Genomic DNA, 23,677 nt, shown 5'->3' with positions numbered 1-23,677 from the left:
TGCGTTTGGAAGAGACGATGAGGCGAACAAATTTGCTTTAACCGTCAAGTGAAGCATAACAAGAACATGGATTACCAGACTCGTGAACATTTATTTGTGGGAAATAGTGTTTGCACGTCTTACAGGGCATCTCGTCTACAGCAGTTTTACTTTCATGTTACCCTAGATTCAAGGATTTACTAGGATAAATTGACTACGATAAAACTAACCAAACACATATGCATTATTTCCATAAACCCCTAATAGATTTTGAAAACATATATCGTAGGGTTAGGGATATTGCAAGCTAATGCTAAAGGTATTTTTTTTAGAACGTAGGAGGACATGTGATTAATGTTTATGTCAACGCATTAAACTCTTACTCTGATTAACTAACTTTGGTTAAGTCACCATTGGATTGACTTAATATTCATATTTGGGATTAATTATGTTTATACGTAGCACTTCATTATTAGCCCCTTGAACGTGGTACTAATACAATGGGTTTCGCAGACGCAGGCACTTCATTGTAGTACCTATGTAATATCATCAAATACGATTTTTCTGTTAGTATAAATTTGTATTTGCTCTAATATATTTATATATTATTTATATTTGTGTTCTTGTTAACAACATAAACACTTTCATTCCTTAGTCATTGAGGGTATGTACTGTGTCATCTATAAGTCAATGTGTTATTTTAATGCTATTTCCGAGATAATCATTTCTAAAAGTACGAAAGTATGGGATGGACAGAATAATTTCAGTGGATCATCAAGTCAGATAATCCAATAACCCTTAATCATACCCCATACAGTTTTTGAGTTATTATTATTGATTAGTTTTCAACCTTTTATATTTATATCCAGGTTTACAAAACTGATAATGAAAGAAATAAAAGCCAAACAAAACAATATTTATAGAAAAAAATTGCCCATAGAATATTTTTTTCTAAAAGCTGCACAATAGGTAAACAGAATAAAACCTCTTTTTGTTCTGTACGCCGCACCCATATCTATTGCATTGAAAACAACACATAATCACTTAAATTTTCATTCGTTTACCTAGATTTCCAGGGCACAAAAAAACCAGGCCATCATTATTATCATCATGTCGTGCAACTTTTAAAGTAAACAGGCTTCAAATTGTTTCCAGAACGGCCTTGCCCCTTTCCAGTCAATAAATACATGGGAATGATAGTTTTCAACATTGTGGATATCTCACGCTACGTGATGTTCAAGCCAGGGGACGGTTTTACTTTCTATTCAAAACTCAGTCTCCCATGATTATCTAGAGAATTCGAACCTTTTCACGCTTAATACCTCATCTGTCTTCTTTCCTCTTAAATGTCTACCTGTTTTCTATATTTCGACATGTGAGGGAAAGATTCAACTGCAATCGACCGGTAACTTCTCCCATTACGATACACGTTAATTGTCTAAACCACATATCTGCGTATTCGAAATTAGATGAACAAGACTTGATTACACGAGAGTATCCAAAAAACGCAACATGGTTCATTATCAATTACCCAAAGGTTTGTCATGAAAGAAATGAGTTCTATATAGACTTCTGTATATTCAATGTGTACTTTTCTTTTCGAATTGAGATAGATGAACAACCACGTAATCATCAAGAACATATATCGTATTATTTTGCAATGTTCTATCTATCATTGCCATTACAATACTTGGACTATTGTAGATAGATAGATTGAGCGGGGATTAACACTTTACTCTCTGGATCCGCAGAGGATGACCCTTATGACTGTTTCGGATTAGGCTCACACAATCACTTTTTAAAGAGAGGGATTAGCTTAATGCAGATTTTGTGATGGATTTTACAGAGAATTGTATATTGATTATTTCGACCGCTGCTGCATCGATTACAGGTGTGTAATACATCTTTATGTACACCCTAGTCTCAACAATATGGTTAATGAGTCGCTATTCATTCCACGTGTAAAACGTAGTGTCTTTGTAGACACGCATATATACACGGAAGCTTCGAGATTTAGTAAAGGAAATACAATGAGACGTGAAAGCATTTCCTACTGATATGAAGGCTCCCATTGTGGGGGATGAATTGATGGCAGTTATTATATATCTGCATATTCATATCTTATTTTCACCAAAACCTAAACCCCAAATTCACATTTGAATCAGGTCAAAGTGGCCATAACCTACCCCAGTACTTTCTTTATTCAAGGGACACTAAACATAACCTTTCCACAAATTTAAGTGTCAGTCGAGCTTGTAGGTAAATAAAATATAGGATAATGTTTTTTTTCTGATAAGATCTAATTGCCCAACTAAAATAGCAAACATCCATTTCAACAGATTTACAAGAATCTACGACGGATCACTCATGCACCTCCTTTTTTGTTTAATGGCTTATCTCAATATGATGCACAATGAATGTCTACTGGAAAGAGATTCATGTATCGCCAAACGTAATTTTTCCTAGACTGTGAAGTCGTTGAGTAAGATCAAATTGTAAGAGGCATCAATTATTAAAACCGGATCTCATCGCCACACATATCTGCAACATATTTTTCCAAAAGAAATTATGTTATCAGAGAATGTATATATCATTTAAATATACACAGTCCTGAAAAGAATCACGAAAACATTCAACTGTCAGCTCGTCTCGCTTCAGAACACATATACTTATACAGTAAGTGTAAGGAAACCATTACGGTTGATTGATGTCTTTGTTTAAAATGTAGGCTTTTTAAAACCATGGCAACGTCAGGAGATAACAATAATGACATAACACAGCATAACAAATTGTCAAAACTTAAAAAAAAAATTGCAATGATCAATTTGTAGATAATTTGATTTTATGATTCACAGGTATGCCAAACGACAAATGTTATCGTGGATGTAAACAAAACAGATAAAATGGTCCATACTTTTGAAAATTCATAGCCAAGCCAAAAATCACAAAATGTAAAGTTCCTCCATTTCAATCATTTATTCATAAAAAAAGTTCAAAAGGAAAATATGATACATAAGACCTATACTTTACTGTTTTCATTTTAAAAAGTAATGATTTTGCCATTTTGCTTAAATATCAGAGACTCGTTTCTGATTACTTACTGCTGAAATTGACAGTCATGAGATCCAGTTCACAATATAACATTTTGTCTCAGTAGTATCCCATATGCTAAAAAGAAAGACTTTGTTTCGTAAAGTTTCATGTAGTTCGCTAATTCTACCTATAACCTAGCAAAACTCTAATAACTCTCTTAGGTAGTACAAATGTGTTTATATCCATGGAGCTAGGGACACCATTTAAAAACAGAAAAATGCATTTGTTAGCGGTACTTTACAACAAAAAGGAAACATGGCGACCACAGCATTCAGTCACCAGATAAAAGTCACACACGGTTGTTAGGTTTACATAGCACAGGTATCCCTAATTTGCACATTGGATGCAATATCTGGCAACTTTTTCGATTTGAAAATTTTCAGTTGCCCCAAAAGATACCATTTCTACAATGAAGAACTAGTTATTTGCATAGGAAATGTAATGTGATACGTTTCACATATCTACAGGCCAGAAAACGATATTGGATTTGATTATTTTGGTACTTGTTAATATTTAAGTTGTAAAGGTAAAATTAGGATATTTGAATATATATCAAAATATCATGTGTAACATGTCGGTTAATTTCAATATTTCTAATTAAACTAAAAGAAACTTAATGCAATTCGTTATCACGACATTCACATTTGAATTAGCCTGTAATATTACAAAAATGAAGACTATAATAAAAGCTCTTATTATGCATGTTGATATTCAGGTATACGGAACCTGCTAGGTAAATTTGAGCTGAATGACAACCAGTTAGTCATTGTGTTGGTCACGAAACACAAATTAGGACATCCTAGGAAAGTAAATCAAAGAACACATGGCATTTTAACAACATGCATGTATTCAAACATTTGTTCTCGATGAATAGTAGCTAAAATTCACTGAAAGAAATTCTGAGCCTAAAAAATGGAAACCAAGTCTTTGGTAATTTGAATACCATCGGTCAATATTTGAATTAGATGAATGGCTAACTAACCCAATTTTATCTTTAGTATTAAAGTGTTATTTTGCTGTATTTGTTTTCCCTGATACAAAGGCTTTCACTAATTACCAGTATTATCTATTCCTGTCAGCATATTGGCAAATGACGATGTTCCGGGACATGTGACGCTTCTCCAATTATAAAGCTACAGATTACTATCACGGAAACACATGAGTACATATACGCAAAAGTAATTACTTCATGTAAAATGTTGTATTGTAAACAACGCCGGTTGAATGTATTTAAACAAGCAGTGAATAGACTGAAAAAAATGAATAAAACTACCCATGTAGTGCCTCGAACGCCGACACTTTTGAACACCAGAAGCCGATCACAACAAGGTGCAATACAATACTTTGATAGGTAGTCTATACATTTCATGCATGCAATGTTTCTGCAAGTATGCAATTCGAGGGTCTAACAACGAACTTGATGAGTATTTTCTTCAACGATTCATCAAATAGTGATTTAGTTGAAGTAGTGGAACGGATATTGATACCGTTTCTATCTCTTGGAACGAATTGGCGGGACTTCCTCAATTAAAGGTATTGCTGCAAAATTATAAATTCCATTATTATCGGATGAAATGGTATGTTGAATGTAGTCTAGATGCTATTCGTGCCTTCAAGTGTATCACGATATCTCTTTAACCATTCTAGCTCAATGAGAAATCACGAACCAATAGTTGTTCATGCTAATTAGTAAATCCGCATCTATTAGCATGATGTAAACAATGTATAAGTAGCATCCTGAGCAGACAAATATACCATATTTGGACATTATGTAACTGCCCCGATAAACACTAACATTGGATGGAATTCTTTAAGTGATTAACACAGACAGGATGTTGAATACTTAGTGGATGGCTTCGTTTAGCATTTGCAATTTCGCCCCAGGACTTCATTGAACCAGACGTGGGAATTGATTCGAAGCCACGGTTCGACTCTAGACTACGTTGAACATGACAAATGGTGATCCATACGTTGACCTATACAATAAATGACCAAATATAATCACAAGGATAATGTCAGAGTCGTCATGATATATACATGGATAGTATCCACGGATGCTCATGTATACAAGCACATCCGTTATTTCCAAACAATCTCGACCCTATGGGTATAACCTAATTAGGTGCATTCTTTCAATAATTCAAACAAAGCATCACTGTATACAGGTTGAAAGTACCTTGATAAACTTGATGTAACTGGGTAATGAAAGCAAAGCAAGCAACCATCTATTAATTCGGTTGTTACTGCTGAAAAAAGTAATACAATTTACAGTTGTAGTGTTTTTTTTCAAATGACACGCACGGTGATACATACACTGATAAATGATTTCACAAACAATTAATCTTCATCTTTGGAAGACTCGTGTCAAAGGTCAAAGGTCAGCTGAACTTGCAACAATTCCAAGCGAGAACAATGATGAACGATGCGAATAGTACAATCCCTGTTTCAACTAAAACTCGAGAAAGTTGGCAAGTAATCAAAGAATCGGTGCAGGAACTTATTTAGGCGAATATGTTTGTTTAGTTAAAACATTCCTATGTAGTGTAAGATATTTGTTTTTATAAAAGGACATGAAAAGGGCATGATGTTCAAAACCTTGACTGACGGTACAATTACACTAACCTCGCTCCCTAAATGTTTACGGAATGTTAGTGGCCATCTCCATAACCAAATAGTTATAGGCAATCCGCAAAACAAAATCTACTTTTAGAGTAGTTATTTTTTTATACAAAACCTTGGAAAGAGCATGTTGATCAAAACTTCGCCTGATGGTAGAATGTTAATACTAACCGTATCCTTGGTAACTCTAAACGTTTATGGAAAGTCCATTAAAATGTGATGATTTTCAACATACTTAGTGACTTTCGCTGCAACAATGAGTTTTAGGAAATCCAGAAAAAAATATCAACATTTCAACTGTTTCTAGTGAGATTTACATTGTTAGAAATCAATTGCGAACTCGTCTCATAAGACGTGAATGGGTTAAATGTATTGAAAATCAAATATCTGGAACTATTTGAAATTATACAATATACTACAAAATGCATGATTTATGCCACTAATTTCAAAAGGAAAGCTTACAAGGGAAGAAAAAGAGAGCAACGGACGTTCCTTAACTAGAACTTAAATATCGTATATACCGCAGGCGCACTAGTCTAAGCAATACATTTACGAGAACTGAACTCCCATGTGATCAAAACATTGTGACCCACTTTAAACGTAACGAGTATTAGATGTTAAGAATTGAATTTGGGTTTATTTGCTATATTAAAATAACAATTTTAACACCATCTGGATAAAGAAATTCCATCATAGTTGGCTATAAATTCTCAGATGTAACATTTTACTACCGAAATATTCATGTACATTTACATATTGAAAAAAGCCTTTGCCATAGGTTTACTTATATGTCTTACCTCAGGCGCTTCTCAAGTTGTAAAAGTTATGCACTTTCTTTAGTTTTAAAGAATTACTTAAGATGTTCCTATCAAATTTTTATGTCGCTTGGTTCGCTGGGACTTGGGCTTCAAGATGTGTTGTTATCTGAATAGACATGCTCTGTAGTATAAACAGTACGATGTTTGCAAGAAACGCCATGGTTGTATACATAACGCAACATTAATATTGCCACTCAATCAATCAATCAATCAATCAGTGGGACGCGGTTTTAGTGTGAATGTGGGTGTATCTGTGTACATAAGAGATGGGGACGCAGTTGGATACTGAATTTGATCTCATCGTCACAACATAAGAAGTCGTGGTACTAGAAGGATATACCACACGGGTCTCACGCGATTAGCGTTTAACATGACAAATGGTGAAATATGTTGACACCAAAGTTCAGTTCTACCTCACACAAAATCTTCTCAAATACGTGAATAGACGTTTTTGTAAGTGTAAAGTTTCCCCAGGCGAGGCCTGGACATGTTATTTTAGCCTTGTTCGGTGAATGGCTTTTGACCTAGAGCATGTAGTATTCGCACATACCACCCACATACACAGAACAGTGAGACATTCCTTTGACCTGTGACAGGGTTATGTGTCAGTTCATGTTCTTAGTTTACATCTAACCCGACTGTGTTTTATAAGCTATATGAATGTCAACTGGTTCCTCGAAACCACTTGGGATTCAAAATACGTGAGTCACAGTTATTCTCAAGCTGTAAGAATGCCTGTCTTACAGTTATATCTCCTCCAACTTTTTCACGACACACTTTATCACTCCCACCGCCACTAACAAAAATATCATCATCAATCGTCATCATCATCATCATCATCATCATCATCATCATCATCATCATCATCATCATCATCATCATCATCATCATCATCATCATCATCATCATCATTTGTATGGACCCCACTGGAAACAAGTCTTTGACTTTGTGGGTTATCCAAGTAATTCGACAATTTGTACCAGTTTTTATATGTATATCTGTACTTTCGATATTGTTGTTTTACTGAAATAAACTAAACGAAACGAAACTAAATCACCATCATCATCATCATCATCATCATCATCATCATCATCATCATCATCATCATCATCATCATAATTATCGTCGTCGTCGTCGTCGCCGTCGCCGTCAGCAACAGCACCGTTACTACTACTACAACTACTACTACTACTACTACCACCACCACCACCACCTTCATCGTCGCCGTCGTCGTTATTGTCTTCATAAAATATATAGTATCATCCTATTTATATTGGAGTTTGTAGTTATTTGTTATAATCATCCTTAAATTTAATATCACCCAACATTCTTAACACATATGAAGCAATAAATACACATAAATACAAAGATGTAACAAATGGCGCCTACGTCTATTTACGAAGGATCTATGTGTACGACTGGCTCCGAAGTTAAAACATCACATTCATTTATCAAAAAATACAATGTTATAATTAGTCGACCAAGCCACTTAAAAAATAACTATATCCAAATACACAGAAAGTTAACTCCATTCTCTATCACTAGCGTCAAATAGCACAAGTGTAGTTAACATGAATTGACCTGCATGCACTTTTTGCTAGTAAACGAATTTCCGATTTAGAAATTCCTTAAACGTAGCATTTCAATATCAAATCAGGCCTAATGCAATTATAAGTTCAAGGCTAAAGTCTTGGTTCTAAACATATACGATTATAGCTATTTCTATTGATCGGTATAATCTTCTTGTGCACTTATATTGCACATAGGGCATTAAATTCTAGACAATAGCGTCCCTCGTGGGACACAGTCGTCGATAAAAGCACGGATTGTAGTTTTTATTGGATTTTGCAAGAGAACCAGTGGTTACGCTCTCTATGAATTCGAATGTAACGCGATTGTGTGTCCTTGCTTTCATATTGCTTCGTCGTCCGTTTAATCATAATTAAATTACTTCCCGACCGTTTTCAACGTGAATGGTCACCAAAGCATCATCACACTTGCACGCACCATTCGTAAATATATATATAGTCGATTTTTTCAGATTATCAAAGCTGAATTTATTTGCATAAAATAAATGAAGTTGATATTAGAAGATTATTCTACTGGTCCCCCAGTGAATTGCTTTTCATCGTATCTGATAAACCTGGTTTTAACGAAAACGTCTTTTCCACTTAAATTTGACAGGCGAAAACACTTTGCTCATGTCTGACGATAATAAGAACGTAATTCTTTATAAGGAAGAGAATCTGATGAAATAGCCAAGGCCGCCATTCCATACACGTAGTGAATACTAAGGTTTGATGGGGTTTAAATGACCCATTTCTTATGCAGCCACATGTTAAGACTACAACAAATGTACACACAAAACCGTCAGACATGTTATAAAACGCAAATATTAGCGAAAGGTTCTGGATGGTGTTTCATTTTAGAAGATACTTAAGTAAACACACGCAGTATCAAAATCACTATATCACTTTGTGGATGTATTGATATAGTGAGGGTTTCCTTTTGAAATTAATATATGTAAGAGAACTTTGCATATATATTCTAATTTGTAATGTGCTCAGATTCTGTGGCATGTTAATGAGAAGTACTGCAATATGTAAAGTTTTATAAGTCATGCCAATTTCACCAAACTGCAAAAAACATTCATCATGGAAGCTTTGTAATGATGAGTTGAAAACATTGGGTTCGGTATACTTGTTTCCATGGCAACAATTTGTGTAAAGCGTCACCAAAAACTTGAATGTTAAATTGTGCTTACTAAAGCAATGCTAATTAAAGTCATGGCATCGTAAATTCATATCTTGTCGATATGAAAATGCAGAAAAAGAATCCAACTTCTGAATGCCTTCAAGTTAAGCAAATTTTATAAACTTTAAATTTGACGTTTGGTGGGGTTTTATATGGGGACTTTGAAAATAAAGGATACGTCTCCATACACAGTTGCATATTACAGCATAGAGAATGTTTAAGTGGAGGACTGACCGAATACATGTACTTTATTTGTATGAATTTATTTGTTTACTTAGGGAGTTCAAAACATTTCATAGTAAAAATGGAATTAATTAATCTGCTAATTCTCGGAAAGGCAAAAATACATCTTAAGCTATGAAACTCGGAACAGAATGACGTGTGACGAAACAAGAACTTGCTAAAACTGCGCATACAACATTGTATCGTCTGGCTACACACAATTCTTACAAACAGTGCTGAATGTTATCATTTACAATTGGCTCAAGAAAAAATGTTACAACAGAGATATTTGTCAAGCGAGACAAGTATTATACCAGAGAGTCGTGACTGCTAATCGTATTCAACAATCTAATGGCCATGTGTAATGGTTGAAGCGGGGATAATTGAGCCATTGATCAATCTTACCCTGATCGACAGCGTATTCCCGGATGTAATGCTAAAAGTACAGTGACCTGTGGTGTGTGGTACTGTATTGCACAGCAACACCCAATTTACTTTCTAGTAATATTGATGATGTTCACAAAAGATAGACTGAACATTATTTCTGGAGCCACAAACTCGGTAGTAACTCAAATAAAATGTAATCAATTCCGATTTTCAGAGATACGTGTCTTGAATTTGAAATGTATATGTGTTGACTCACAGGAACGGAATATAATCCATTAGGGAAAAGGTATAAGCATTGTTTTCCCCTCCTCTAACTCTCAGCTGGTCATAACTATAATTAGTCCAGTCATTTGCTATAATCCGGGTGGTAAAAGGTGAAATATATAGTTGCAGTCGACGTGTCTCGAAACTTTATGGTGCCTGCGTTGATTGTTGAAAATAGTATAACATAACTCAGTAGAAAACAAGTTACGAGAATAGTTTTCTAATTTTGACAGTTTTCAAATATTTAAAATTTAAACATTAATTTCTTTTATTTTAATCAGTGTCGTAAGTGATAGATTGGATGTAAGGTCAAGGTGCTTATCGAATCCTTAAATTATCGGTGTTGATTGTCAAAACAGTATACTATAATAAACTGGAAAACATATATGAATTACTTTATCATTGGTATAGGATTCAACTGATCATAAGAGTAATCACAATCAGTCATTTGCTTTAATCAGTACGTTAGCATTTGTGTGTAACAGCGTCTATTGAGTCCACACGGATCTGTGTTGATTAACAAACACGGTATACCATAATTTGTAAGGAAAAATATGAGAATCGTTTTCTCGTTGCTACAACCCTCAAATGACCGTAAATGTAATCAGTCCAGTCATTTGCTATAATCAGTGCATTTAAAGATGGAATTTATAGCGGCAATCAAGCGAGAATAGCATGATAAATGACTTGACACGACCCTTTAAATGGCAATTTAAACTCCTAAATTGGCCACTTGCACCTTTAAGTACATGACTATTAAATCGATCGATAATTCATCTAAGCCATCTATTATAAGTGATGAAGCGATTTTTTTCTGATCAATAAATCATGAATATCAATCACTTAATTGGAACTTTAATAATAGTTAAGTGAAGTATTTCTTGAGTGATGACGGAAATATAGATAACATTAATTTTATATTAAATTCACAAATACGAAATAAGTTATTAATTATGAATATTTGGATTGGTGCAAAATTATCTGTATTAAACATTAATTCATTTTTTAGATTTCATAACATATTGATGCTGGTAAGTGTCTAGAAAAGTATCATCAGTAGAACCCCCCTCCCCCATTCCCATTTGTTGAACACTCGTGTACTATAATTTGCAATCTAACACAATATGTGTGCACAATATAAATATATTATTTTACCTAGATTCTACAATCTTTCGCACTTTTTTGTTAATTCTGTCGTAATGGCCTGAAGCTTTAACTTTACTGGAATATTAAGGCTAACAATACCAAGAAATTGATAAAGGAGTTGTTTCATTTTATTAATACTACAGATTCTAGGTCGTCAACCTTTTCAAAATCACATATGAATACGTGCCAACTAACACTGAACACATTATATAGCTAAGTAGAGTCAGACAGTTATAGCCATCGTGAACAACACTTGTTCGTTTCATCATATACCCTTAATAACGTTCATCTGGTCGCCTTGTAGACCGTGACGTAAACGGATTGCAATGCATTGTGGACTTACAGAAATATATAATATCGACAACTTCCCTAGGCTAAATAAAGAAAAAAAAATGGTTAGTATCCGATAACCCTAGTTTAAGCCACCGACCCTAAACATTTTTTACATGCAAAAAGTTAAAATTATGGCAATTTATTTTTATCTCCCTGTAGATTTAGTTTTTCTTTAAATTCACTTTCCAGAGAGCAGCGATGTCAATCAACCTATAGCAGCACAGTTTGCATATTGAGTTTGTCTACTTTCATATTCACATAGTTGTCTTAATTTACTTCTTTTAAACCTCATCAACTGTTACAGAAGTATTGTGACCACGGAGTATTTTGTCATTGGAAGAAGTAATTAAGAACATAAAATTATAAATAAAATAAAATCACGACCTACCTAACCTATTCACTGAGGCCATTCAATAGGGAACAATTTGTTTGGGCTTCTGGAAAGTCTTCTTTACTCCACTCAGAGTAAATTTCACAAACCTTTGGTAGGTACTAAGACCCCCTTCTTTTATGGATCAAACACTCTCACTGAATTGTCTTTTGTGTATGTCCAGGATGTGTTGATGACGTACCGGGTTCTATAACAGTTATGGAATATTTTTGACTGGGATGAAATGGCTGACAGCTTGACATCTATGTTAAGATTCTATTGCTTTCACTCTTCCATGAAATAGTTGATACTTTAGTAAATGACACCCCCTACCAACAAATAAGACCAGTCGTTAAGTTTTAATTGTTTCAAGCTGTTTAATTCTTTGAGTAAATTTCTAGAACGAAAACATAGTACATCTACCACTTTTTCCTCATTTCGAAGGAAACAACAACTTTCAAGGTACACTCGGTCAAAATACGTTACACGTTACAATTAAAACAGAATATAGTATTATAATTTTGTTGACCGTGTTGATGAATGTGATACCGTATGATGCTTGAAAAGCGATACATTATGCAAATGAACATCTTGAGGCAATTGCATATACATTCAATTGGGCATAATCCTGTATCCTTATATTATTGTGTATTTGAATCCCCTCGTTTTGAAGTCCTTTAAATATCACTGTTCTACATTGCTCACGTCTTACACTGTCAATAAATGTCACATTGTAATATGAGGGATAAAGTTCTTGATTCCTTCAAGGGGTATGGTAATATGCGTGGTTGTGTAAGAGAATGTCGCTGTAATGAAATTGGAACGTGTGCTCTTTAGTCCATTGTTAGTGGGGGCACTAGAGCCATAACCTATACACCTTATTAGAATGTCAAAAGAATTTGACTCATTACGTAGAAAAAAGGTTGTAGTCGTTAATTACCATACCACTTACGGTCACTGACATTACTTAATAATTGTATGTATGCTAAATGCCAAGAGCAAATTTGAAAGAAATTGCAATCTCTCATTACATTAATATAATTCGATCTACGTTTGTATGGATGTGGATATCAGTAGATAGATGAACGGTTACATAAATGAATGAGTTGATAGATGGTTGGTTGCTGGAATTGGATGCGGATGAACGGACGAGAGAACGTCAGAGAGAGAGAAAGAGGGAGAGAGAGAGAGAGAGAGAGAGAGAGAGAGAGAGAGACAGACAGACAGACAGACAGACAGACAGACAGACAGACAGACAGACAGACAGAGACAGACAGGGGGGAGAGACAGAGACAGAGGGAGAGTGCATCGTTAATATAATTAATCTTGTCAATTCACAGGATGAAAAGTACCAGATTATTACAACAAGGGTCTGGTTACATCAGGTAGGTTAAATTTCAAAATATACACATATCAGTTTTCGTGATCGTACATATCAGGACATAACTATAAGGTAATTCCAAAAACATCATTTTTTGAAATGAACAAATTTTGTCTATTCTTCGTGATTTGATTGTTAGGCATTTTATCACTGCTTGAAGCAATAACTTGAATTCACTAAGAAGCATATGTTGAACAACGTGTGTATCGTTGGTGGCGCCGAAGATGTTATATCTCTGCTTAAAGAACATCATCTTTGTAACGGTTATGTTTCTATACGTGGTAGTTTTAACAAAATTGTCCCAGTTGACATATTTCATCACCAACAGTAGCATCACAGTCGTAGAATTTATACAGTGTAGTTGTACCCTATGGCAAACACATCGTATATGTTTGATGTGACCTGATATTATAAATTATGTCTGAACTTCTTGGGGAGCTTTCAATCTACGATCAAAGGAAAGGTGGTGGTGGGGGGGGGGGGCACGGCATAACACACATAAAAAAAACCCACCTGCCCACCACCAACCATATAAACTGAAGGATTTCTAAATACATTCAACTAATAATTGTGTAACATTTTGTTAGGAATGGAATGACACTAGATTACAGTGGAACCCGGAGGATTATGATGGATTGAGAAAGATTGTGATTTCAATGGATCAAATATGGACGCCGGATACCGCTTTGTTAAACAGGTAAGATAAAGAATGATTTCTCTCCAATCGCAATGTTGTAATTTGTAACATGTTTAGCTCCACTAACATTGCTAACACAATCATCATCATCATCATCATCATCATCATCATCGTCGTCGTCGTCGTCGTCGTCATCACCATCACCATCATCATCATCATCATCAACATCATCACTACCACCATCACCACCATCACCACTATCATCACCACCGCCAATAACAATATCTTGATTATCATGCCATCATCACATCAACAACAACAGTAGAATCAAAGTCGTAACATTTATGCAACATAGTTCTACCGGAACAAGCACACCGTGTATATTGGATGTGACCTCCCCAGCTTTACTGCTACCGATCCTATATATGGCGATACCAGTAATATCAAACATAGCTTTAAATGCATCATGTTCTCCTTATTAATCTGAAGACAAAAATCCAAACATATCAATATTAACTTAATAGTTGCTCACTTTATTGTAGTCAAATGCCACCGGCACAATATACAAAAGCACTTGATAATTTGCTTCTGTTCTGATTGTTAATGAGTGATAAATAAAGGTGACAAGTCTGTATAATTCATCCGCCTGATCAAATGATAACAGTTGTGTAACTTGTTTTCAAAAGATGGCGAATCATAGAAATAAGTCAGTGCGGGTTGCTATCATAAACAAATGCAGCAAGTATAGAAACGAAGTAGGTAAATTATAACACTTTGCTGCCTTTGTTTATGATAGCAACCCCTACTCACTTTTTTATTTTAGGGTTTCTTTGTTTCTTTCTTTGTTATTTTCCAGCGCTGATAATGACTTTGATGGTTTCCCAAGGATGTACATTCCATCGTTGACTGCTGAAATAGGTTACCGCGGAAGGATTATCCAATCTATTCCTGGAATACTGCGAACTCCTTGCACTATGGATATAACATACTTCCCCGTCGATACCCAAAGTTGTCAAATACGGTTTGGCCTGTGGATGTACGTTAATAGGCAGGTACAGCTCATCCTTAGAAGGAAAGACGTCCCAAAAGAAAATTTTGTGCGGAATTCTGAGTGGGACATCATTGGCACTAGAGGGCGTAGCCGAGTTTCCAGTTTTTTGTTTACAACAGATGAACCCTACACTGCCATGGTGTTTGACATTGATATTAGAAGGAAACCTCTTTATTATGCAGCGAACTTGATCATTCCATGTGTGTTAGTGAACTTTCTGACTGTTGTTGTGTTTTCCCTGCCTACGGATTCTTCAGAGAAAGTTAATTTAAGTATCTCTCTTCTCCTAACGCTTTATGTATTTAGCCTTCTTGTAGCAGAGTTACTACCTCCCACATCAAACATGGTGCCTATGCTTACTGCCTACTTGATATTCAGTATGATGCTAATTGCTGTGTCAGTTTCCATGACAACACTCGTCGCCATGTTGTGTGAAAACACGGACGGCGTCAGGCAAGTTCCGAGATGGGTTAAATGTGTTTTCTTCAAAGGGATAGCCAAGTTTATTTTTGTTGAAATTGACAAACAGTTTCTAGTCACCAGGAAGGTATCCTCCAAATCAAAGCATCGCTGCCGAAGATTTCATCATATATACGATGCGTTTGACGGTGAAACATCATTCATTTACGGCCCGGAAAGTCACAAAATGGCTCGGACCATCGATTTAGTTCAAAACCAAATCAGAACTATTCGGTCTCACTGCAGACATTACCATGGACAATCTGCACAGTATTTGCCTCCGTCATCAAAACAGGGAAGATTTCTGAGTAAACAATTGAGACGCATGCGCAGTGGATATACAAGAGAGCTAGAAATAAAAACCACAAAGATTGCAAGGGCACTGAAATTATTTTTACGGCATACAGTTCCAAGTGAAGAAAAAATTCAGGTAAGGCATGCCACACATCAAACTTAATTAAATGATACTCTTTTAAAAATAAACTCTCAAAGAGCATAATTTAAAGAAAAAAACGTAATTATTAAACAGTACTCGCTGCAGCTGAAACATAATTTTGAAATTCGTTTGTTACTTTATCGTAATACCATAACTCTGCACGGTATTGAATCACATGTACATATTTGTGTAGCAGTAGTAATAGTATGCTGCAATATAACCAGTCAAATTGATTTTTGATTGACATCAAAATCACCATTACCCCCCCACACACACACACACACCCCACCCTTCCAAAGAATCACGATTTCAACATATTACTATACTACTTATAGTTAAAATAGACCTCTAATTCATGTTTATAGTATCTACTTATTATCTTCATAATAAAAGTGAATATAATGGTTTTTATCTGGTAAAAAATAATATTCTAGTTACACCTAGTGCAGCTTTACAGATAACACTATCGTTTCATTTCGTCTGCTTTTCCCTCGATGTCCCATCCATCAATAGTTTCCATTTATAGAATTCATTGATGAAAACATATATCTACAACCCCCTAGTAACTATACTTCAGCTAAATGGCAATATTGTAGTGGACGTGCACAAGTATGATGAAATATTCTCGTTCTATTCCTTTGAATTGACAAATGATCATTGCCAATTGCTACACTCACTCAAGTGATGATATATATATATGCAAAGATGACACTTTTTACGTCATCGTTTGGAATATTTTACACATAAAAGCTGTTCAAAGTTACTAATGTCAACTACAATAGACAGCATGTCATTACGACTATTTCATGTCGAGTGCTTCAATCTAGTTTTAGAACATGATAAATGATAAAGATTATAATGCTTACATTTACTTTAGCTAAAACTTGAATATGTCATGGCATTTTCTATGCTCTCAACAATGTATGGTTGCTACCCATTAGGGGTGATGCATGGGAAACTTAACTGAGTGACCCGAACTAATTCAAGGGAATCACCATCCAGAGTTCTGGAGAGTGTACATATTTGTTTTGTGCAAAACTTAGATACATTTGCATCAAGGACTTTTTTGTATATTTCAAAATGTGTTCTTATCACCCACTAGGGTTGTGTTGCATAGGGGTTACACATAGTAACCTTACCTAGTTCACGAGGGTCCTTGAAACTTCTAGTGCAAACATTTCAATATGGTAAAACTTTAAGTAAGTTAGGGACGTCTTGAAAGTTTTCAAACGTGTATATCTGTTATCCATGTAGGGTGTTGGATGTGGCCGCAATTCAATTCAAGAGTGTGATAAAGCCCCCTAGAGTGCAAATTTGCTTTCGGGTAAAACATATACATACTTCAGGGTCCTTAATGATCAGTTGTCAAACGTGTGGCAACTACCCATTGTGATATAAAAAAACTCTTTTAAATTGGTAAATATTTATTGTACGTATCAACCGACAAATATTCAAACCCCTGACCGCTCATGTACCCACATCTAAATATAAATTAATTTTAATTACTACCTGATATGTATATTTGTAAGTAGTTGTCTACCATAAAATCTATTGTCTTGAAAAACACTTGGAAATATTAAAATTATGCTAATTCAGATAAGTGATATGCACATATTTTAAGCACGAAGTAATCATCTAATTGTGTAGATATATAAATTCTCTAGCAAAACTCTTCTAAAATAGTACAAAATTATTATGCTAATTAGTCTTATTGGAACTAACATTTCTTCATATTGTTGAACAAAATTGCATCATTATACCAACCTTCACTTTAAAGTTAAAGCCTAAATATCTTAAAGCCCACATAAAAACTCTACAATTTCCAAATATATACTAATAGATTATTTAATATGCATACATTTCCACAAAATTTATCAGATATGGTTCTAAAGACTGAAGTTCCCTGTAACAAATTTTCTATGTGATTGCTTGTTTTGCTTATGATATGCATAAACATAATCCATAATAACCAATAGTTTAATAAGTATGCATGTTGTTTAACTCATAATTTATCAGACATTGTTTAACCAAATCATAGATATGTAACACAATTTTTACGCCATTGAAGTGAGGGCCTATCGTAATACATGCGAAAAACAGCAAGAATCTATAAGAACTAGGGCAATAACGATACTTGATATGCACGAAAAATCTAATCAATTTTAGCCACACCCTTATAGTATAATTCTTCATTTGAATTCCATCCAGTATTTTTTAGATAGTCTGTATATATACAAACACACAAACAGACAGAAAGACAGATAAACATATAAAACATACAAACAAACAAACAAACAAACAAACAAACCGACCGACAAATATTCAAACAGGCGAACTTTCAAACATTGGTATAACATTATATTCCCTATTGGAGGTAAGGAATGAGAGCTATACATTTGTTTAACTTATGTATTCATAACGACATATTCACGTTGTCAAAACCAAAAAGTCTGATCTCATGTCAGTTAGATGGTATTGCCACACATTTAATAAATACATTTTAATTTCAAGATGTCACATACTCTTTCACATGTCGATTATCTTTTCATGAGGGATGTCAATGGCCCCTATCACATTCACCGTGATGAATTGTAGCTCGTGTACTTGTGACTGGAGCTTATCATGAATATTTCAGTGTCAACAAATGAAGTCTGGATCCCTCGAGATTCAAACTTCAATATCTTGGGATTGCCGTCCAGATTATTAGATTTGCGGATATCGCCTGATCCCATGACATTACCCGTGATATATCAATGCCAAGCTAAAGGTTGTACGATCAACGATCCCTGCATACTACATTGGGAATGATATATGGTGGAAGTCAAAATAACTCAAATGCATAAAAGACACTATAGAATTGTCTGCCAAACATTGTGCGTTGGTTTAATGTTGGTAATATTTTCAAGGGTTGAAATTTCATTTAAGAAAAGGGAAGATCAGTTATTTAAAATAACTAATCCAACATGGAAGAGATAAAGCTTCAGTGAGCAAATCTATACGAAATGTTGTTTTTTCATTATATTGCCAAGTTAATGTATTTCATATACAACCCATTGCAAGTTAGTGTTCAATAACCTTTCTTGATTCAACTACGTGGAGACCAGTGATAGGCTGCATATGCTACCACAGAGAGAGAGAGAGAGAGAGAGAGAGAGAGAGAGAGAGAGAGAGAGAGAGAGAGAGAGAGAGAGAGAGAGAGAGAGAGAGAGAGAGGGGGGGGGGAGACGCGCTGTAGCTCTATGACATCTACCATACATCCCACCTACTTGTAACTGATATATATTTAGCTTTGTGTAGTTAATACGCAGCTGAGGTACATAAACATACCCCATGTTAAATTTAATCATTCCCATGCCCACCTTGTTTGTCTTCAAATTACACAATATTAAAACTAACAATGTTTGAGCCAGTTTGCGCACGTGTTCCACGTCTATTTATCCACATACATCACCAACATGAAATTAAACATGTCCTTAATCAATTCTGTACATCTTCGTTAAATATCTCCACAAGATCTTTTGAAAGATAAACTTATTAAATTTGAAAATGTTGTTCGAAATTCTGTCGTTAACACTGAATATTTCGACGCGCTTGTTGACACCAGTCAAGTTTTTTTTCTTTAAGATCGTCAAATTATAATGATTAAACCCGAGTGTTTTTTTCCCGTCTCATGTCATTCTATCTCGACAGGTCACATCCTGTCCAGTCTTTAACAAACCAATTAGCTGTGTATCTCACACGCCATCAATATTTTCAGAACATGTGGGTGTTGACGTTTCAAAAGCGATGACATTTCTTATATGTTCACACTCTCCTGGCTTGTTTATACTGTAATGTCAGAGACCCCTGGTTGGCGGTCAGTCTCATCAGTCATCGTTGTCAGCGGAATTAATATCGCCAATGCTTTGATACAATTAGAAGTGTTGTTCTTGTACATGTACATAACAAGACACGTTAAGTTTTCATCGTCAGCGGCATTCATAGAAAACAAAAAGTCCAATCATACACAAGTTCTCTTCTTCCACGTTTAATTGTAGAATAAACATGTTTCAAACAAGTCACTTATATTTTTGCAGTGTCTAAACTGGATCTGACAGAAGGATCCAAATTTGCTGGGTAGTGAGCAAACTAGAGGGCTGGCGTGAAAAGGTTAGCTTCAATAAACCTGGGGTGAAAGTACTTCCCAGTTTTATGCATCAAACTGTCCACTGTTATGATAATGTCATTTCTTTATTGTAAAGATTTAACATTTCAAACCTGCCATCAGAGTTATAGACAGGAACAAAGACTTTGATAAACTAGTTCTCGCATAAAGGGGTAGGGTTATTGGCTTATTTGACAAGTATATGCCCTGTCAGTCATGGCATATGCATTGACGTGTTGCTCTCAAACAGACCTTCATGCCAGACTGGAATGATATACTAGTGAACACGTAGTAGCTTACCCATGAATGATTAACTGAACCGTAAAAAGTTATTGGTCGTGTAATGAAGGTATAATATTTTGTACCTTGCCTTGTGTTTATGTGTCTTTTAACTGGGGATGAATACAAGGTAGTTGCTATAAACACCCTACGGCGTAAGTAATACCATCTAACACACACTCTTCTCTTAGATTGTAATCGCCAAGCTGGTACATGTGCGTTATAAAATCTAGGTTGCAGTCAAACCAGTACATTACTCTGAAAAAAGTGCAAATCCCATATCTTTACAGTAAAGATTAAAGCGTCTACCCAGTAATTGACGAGGTTTCTGGGCAGGTTTAATATTACATGAAGAAACAAGATACCCTACTAACGAAAGCAAAAATAAAGCGTATTTTTGTAGGTTGTCAACTTCATGTATTTCAATATCTTAACTTAGTTTGTATTTTGACCTTTTTTTTATTTAAACCTGTACAAGCTGCAATTGTGGCATTACTTTGTTGATCAGACCGCCGACAATATATTCACTGAATACCAATAGTTAGATATTGCATGTCAATTAGAGGTCTATTCGATCTATAAGTAATATAAGCGATAACTCAATTCGAAATCGTGATTCATTGGCGGTTGAATTTAGATTTAGTCTATTTATGGTGCTTACGGTATATACCCTTCAATCTCTCATACCTAAGCTTGTAACTAGATTTGGCAAAATGCTGTTACTACGGTTTGACAAATCTCAATGCAGAATTGCTTGTCGTCACCATGGTGTACTCAAATGAAGAGATATTACTACTCTTTGCAACTTCTTTTGATAGGGTAAAAGGCCTGAGAAGAGTTAATGTATTGTGTTGTAGTTATTGTAATTATGTTCACGTACCGTTAGACGAACAGTATGATTCAAAGTTATTCATTGCTGCCTGCGTTGATTCATATTTAATGTAATTGCAATTTTACCTTTACAAAGGTATGACACCTTTAGAGATTAGAATTTCAATTAATTTTGCCACCACACTACATCGATCGTGTGCTTTCACGCAGAATGCTATACGTTACTCTGTCAAGCGTCAAATGGGGGATTTTGTGTTAAGCTTATATCTGGTGTACGGTAAAACAGTAAAGTTTGTTGTACAGCTTAGCAATAAAAAAGCGACGTGTGTTGATTGTGAATTTCCCCTGCGAGTCAATAAATTAGGTTGCTCGTCCTTAATTCTCGGTACGATTCACTTACTTCCAACGAGAAATCAATATTCAGTTTAGATGAAATAGTGTTTATGGCCAAATTGCACAGTTAGAGGTTCGATTAATTTCATGTTTTAGAACATTTAGTACCCACTAAAATCAAATATTCGGAAAGCCAATTATGCAAATTGCAAATTAAATCCAGTTATTGCATAGTTTAGAACATAAAGCTCCCATTAATACCGAACATTAAGAATTTCAGTTATACAAATTACAAGCGTAGACTAGCAAAGTAGTTGTTGATGTTGAGCTACTTGTCGGAAGTTAAGAACAAAATGTAGCATATTGTTGGTCAAAATTTAAAACCAGGTCAACTAGCTGTAACATAATTCAAACCTTTGATACCAATTACAACAGTGGAAACCGGGCATTCAGATAACTGACATAGACACACTAAAACTATTACATAGTGATATATGCTATTGAATGGATGATGATATAATTGTACTCACAGTAGGGTGGCATTTCTGATGACTTCCACAATTTTGCAGTGTACGTTTTTGGGGACTTCCAGTGTTTACAATATATTCATTACAGGTGATTGTATCCGTACAAGAAAGACACAGTTATCACCTTCTTGTATATAAGATAGAATAGGATAGAGTACAATACAATACAATACAATACAATACAATACAATACAATACAATACAATACAATACAATACAATACAATACAATACAATACAATATCATACAATTATACAATACAATACAATGCAATACAATACAATACAATGTAATATAATACAATACAATACAATACAAAACAATACAATTTGTTAGTTGCGTATACATGTGCACATATTCAATATACATACATGTGGCTATTCTTTGTTAAATGATATTATTCCTCCTTTTATTTCAGTTGCAAGAAGAATGGAAACTGCTGGTCACAGTCATCGATAGGTTCCTTCTAATGTTCTTTGCCTTATCAAGTGCGTTGGGTGCAAGCATCATGCTGTCAAAAATTACATAAAAATGGGAATGAGAAGAAAACCCGTCCTCTGGAAGTTGATATCGAGAATGAACAAATTTCCTAGAAAGGGGCTACGAATTTGTGATATAGATAGGATAGTTACAGTCTATATCTAAACCATATTGAAACGTGTACATATTTAAAGGACATTATGCAAATCTTTTCATGAATATTCAATAGAATAACGTCGTGAATATTCAATATCATTGTATTTTTATGATACAATGTGTGACATTTGAACACAATTTCGTGTGTGAACATTATTTATTATATGTATGATAATTGAATAATTTTTTAGTTCTGTAACTTATTTAGACTAGAATAGCAATTAAGTTGTCAGTTGACAATCAGGTGATTGGTATACAACACACCAACACATAAGTGTGATTGGCAGCAAATAAAGAATTATGTCGACTGAAAATACACCAAACTAAACCAAGTGTCTCATGTACATTGTTTAGATTTTGGAAACAACACTTTGCAATTTACTTAGATGATTATTCCCTGTTAAAATCAAGAAAATAATTCAGTAGTAATCATGAACAGATTTGAAATCTAGGTAAATTGGATGAAAGTCCACCCATGTTTCAATCCAAAATGGCCACTAAATGATATACTACAGGATAAGTTCACTAAAAGAACAAGTTCACTAATAATGATTGATGAGGTGACTATTGATTTGCACTTCTTTTTACATTTAGTTATCATCGGTATAAATTTTAAGCAAAATCTTAATGTCTGGTTTTTCAAGTTCATGTTTATCGCCATATTGCCCATTTTGAACTACCCTATAGTGGTCATTCTGAGAATGTGTGACGTCGTACCCTATATATACTATGGCAAGATTAAAGGTAATTGATTTCCAAGAAAACAAGATCTTAACTCTCAAATTTCCTTGATATTTCAAAAGCACCAAGAACACTCTTTCACTGGGAAATTGGCTCCAGCGACACTTCCTAAAGCTTCCTTAATAAGATTGTGGAATACTGACCTTGAACGAATTTGTGTCGCACAAAAAACTCACACTACCATTTGATTAATTGACAGACAAATGCAAATTCGTGACATTACACGACAGACGATTT

At 34.8% G+C, this 23,677-nt stretch overlaps 1 protein-coding gene across 1 annotated transcript in view; it reads left to right on the top strand.

Moving 5' to 3' along the window:
* LOC144453082 (neuronal acetylcholine receptor subunit beta-3-like) overlaps positions 1-22,653 on the top strand; it is a 31,389-nt gene extending 8,736 nt beyond the window's left edge. The window contains exons 3-6 of the mRNA XM_078144358.1: positions 13,326-13,370; positions 13,954-14,063; positions 14,860-15,943; positions 22,482-22,653. Of these exons, the coding sequence (XP_078000484.1) occupies positions 13,326-13,370; positions 13,954-14,063; positions 14,860-15,943; positions 22,482-22,592 (1,350 nt within the window). The 3' untranslated portion in view covers positions 22,593-22,653. The remainder of the gene's footprint in view (positions 1-13,325; positions 13,371-13,953; positions 14,064-14,859; positions 15,944-22,481) is intronic.
* Positions 22,654-23,677: the final 1,024 nt, after the last annotated feature.

The sequence above is a fragment of the Glandiceps talaboti genome, chromosome 23, assembly GCF_964340395.1.
Source record: "Glandiceps talaboti chromosome 23, keGlaTala1.1, whole genome shotgun sequence".
NCBI classification, from domain to species: Eukaryota; Metazoa; Hemichordata; class Enteropneusta; family Spengelidae; genus Glandiceps; species Glandiceps talaboti.
Note: the sequence above shows the minus strand (reverse complement) of the source record. Positions and strands in the feature narration are given on the sequence as shown.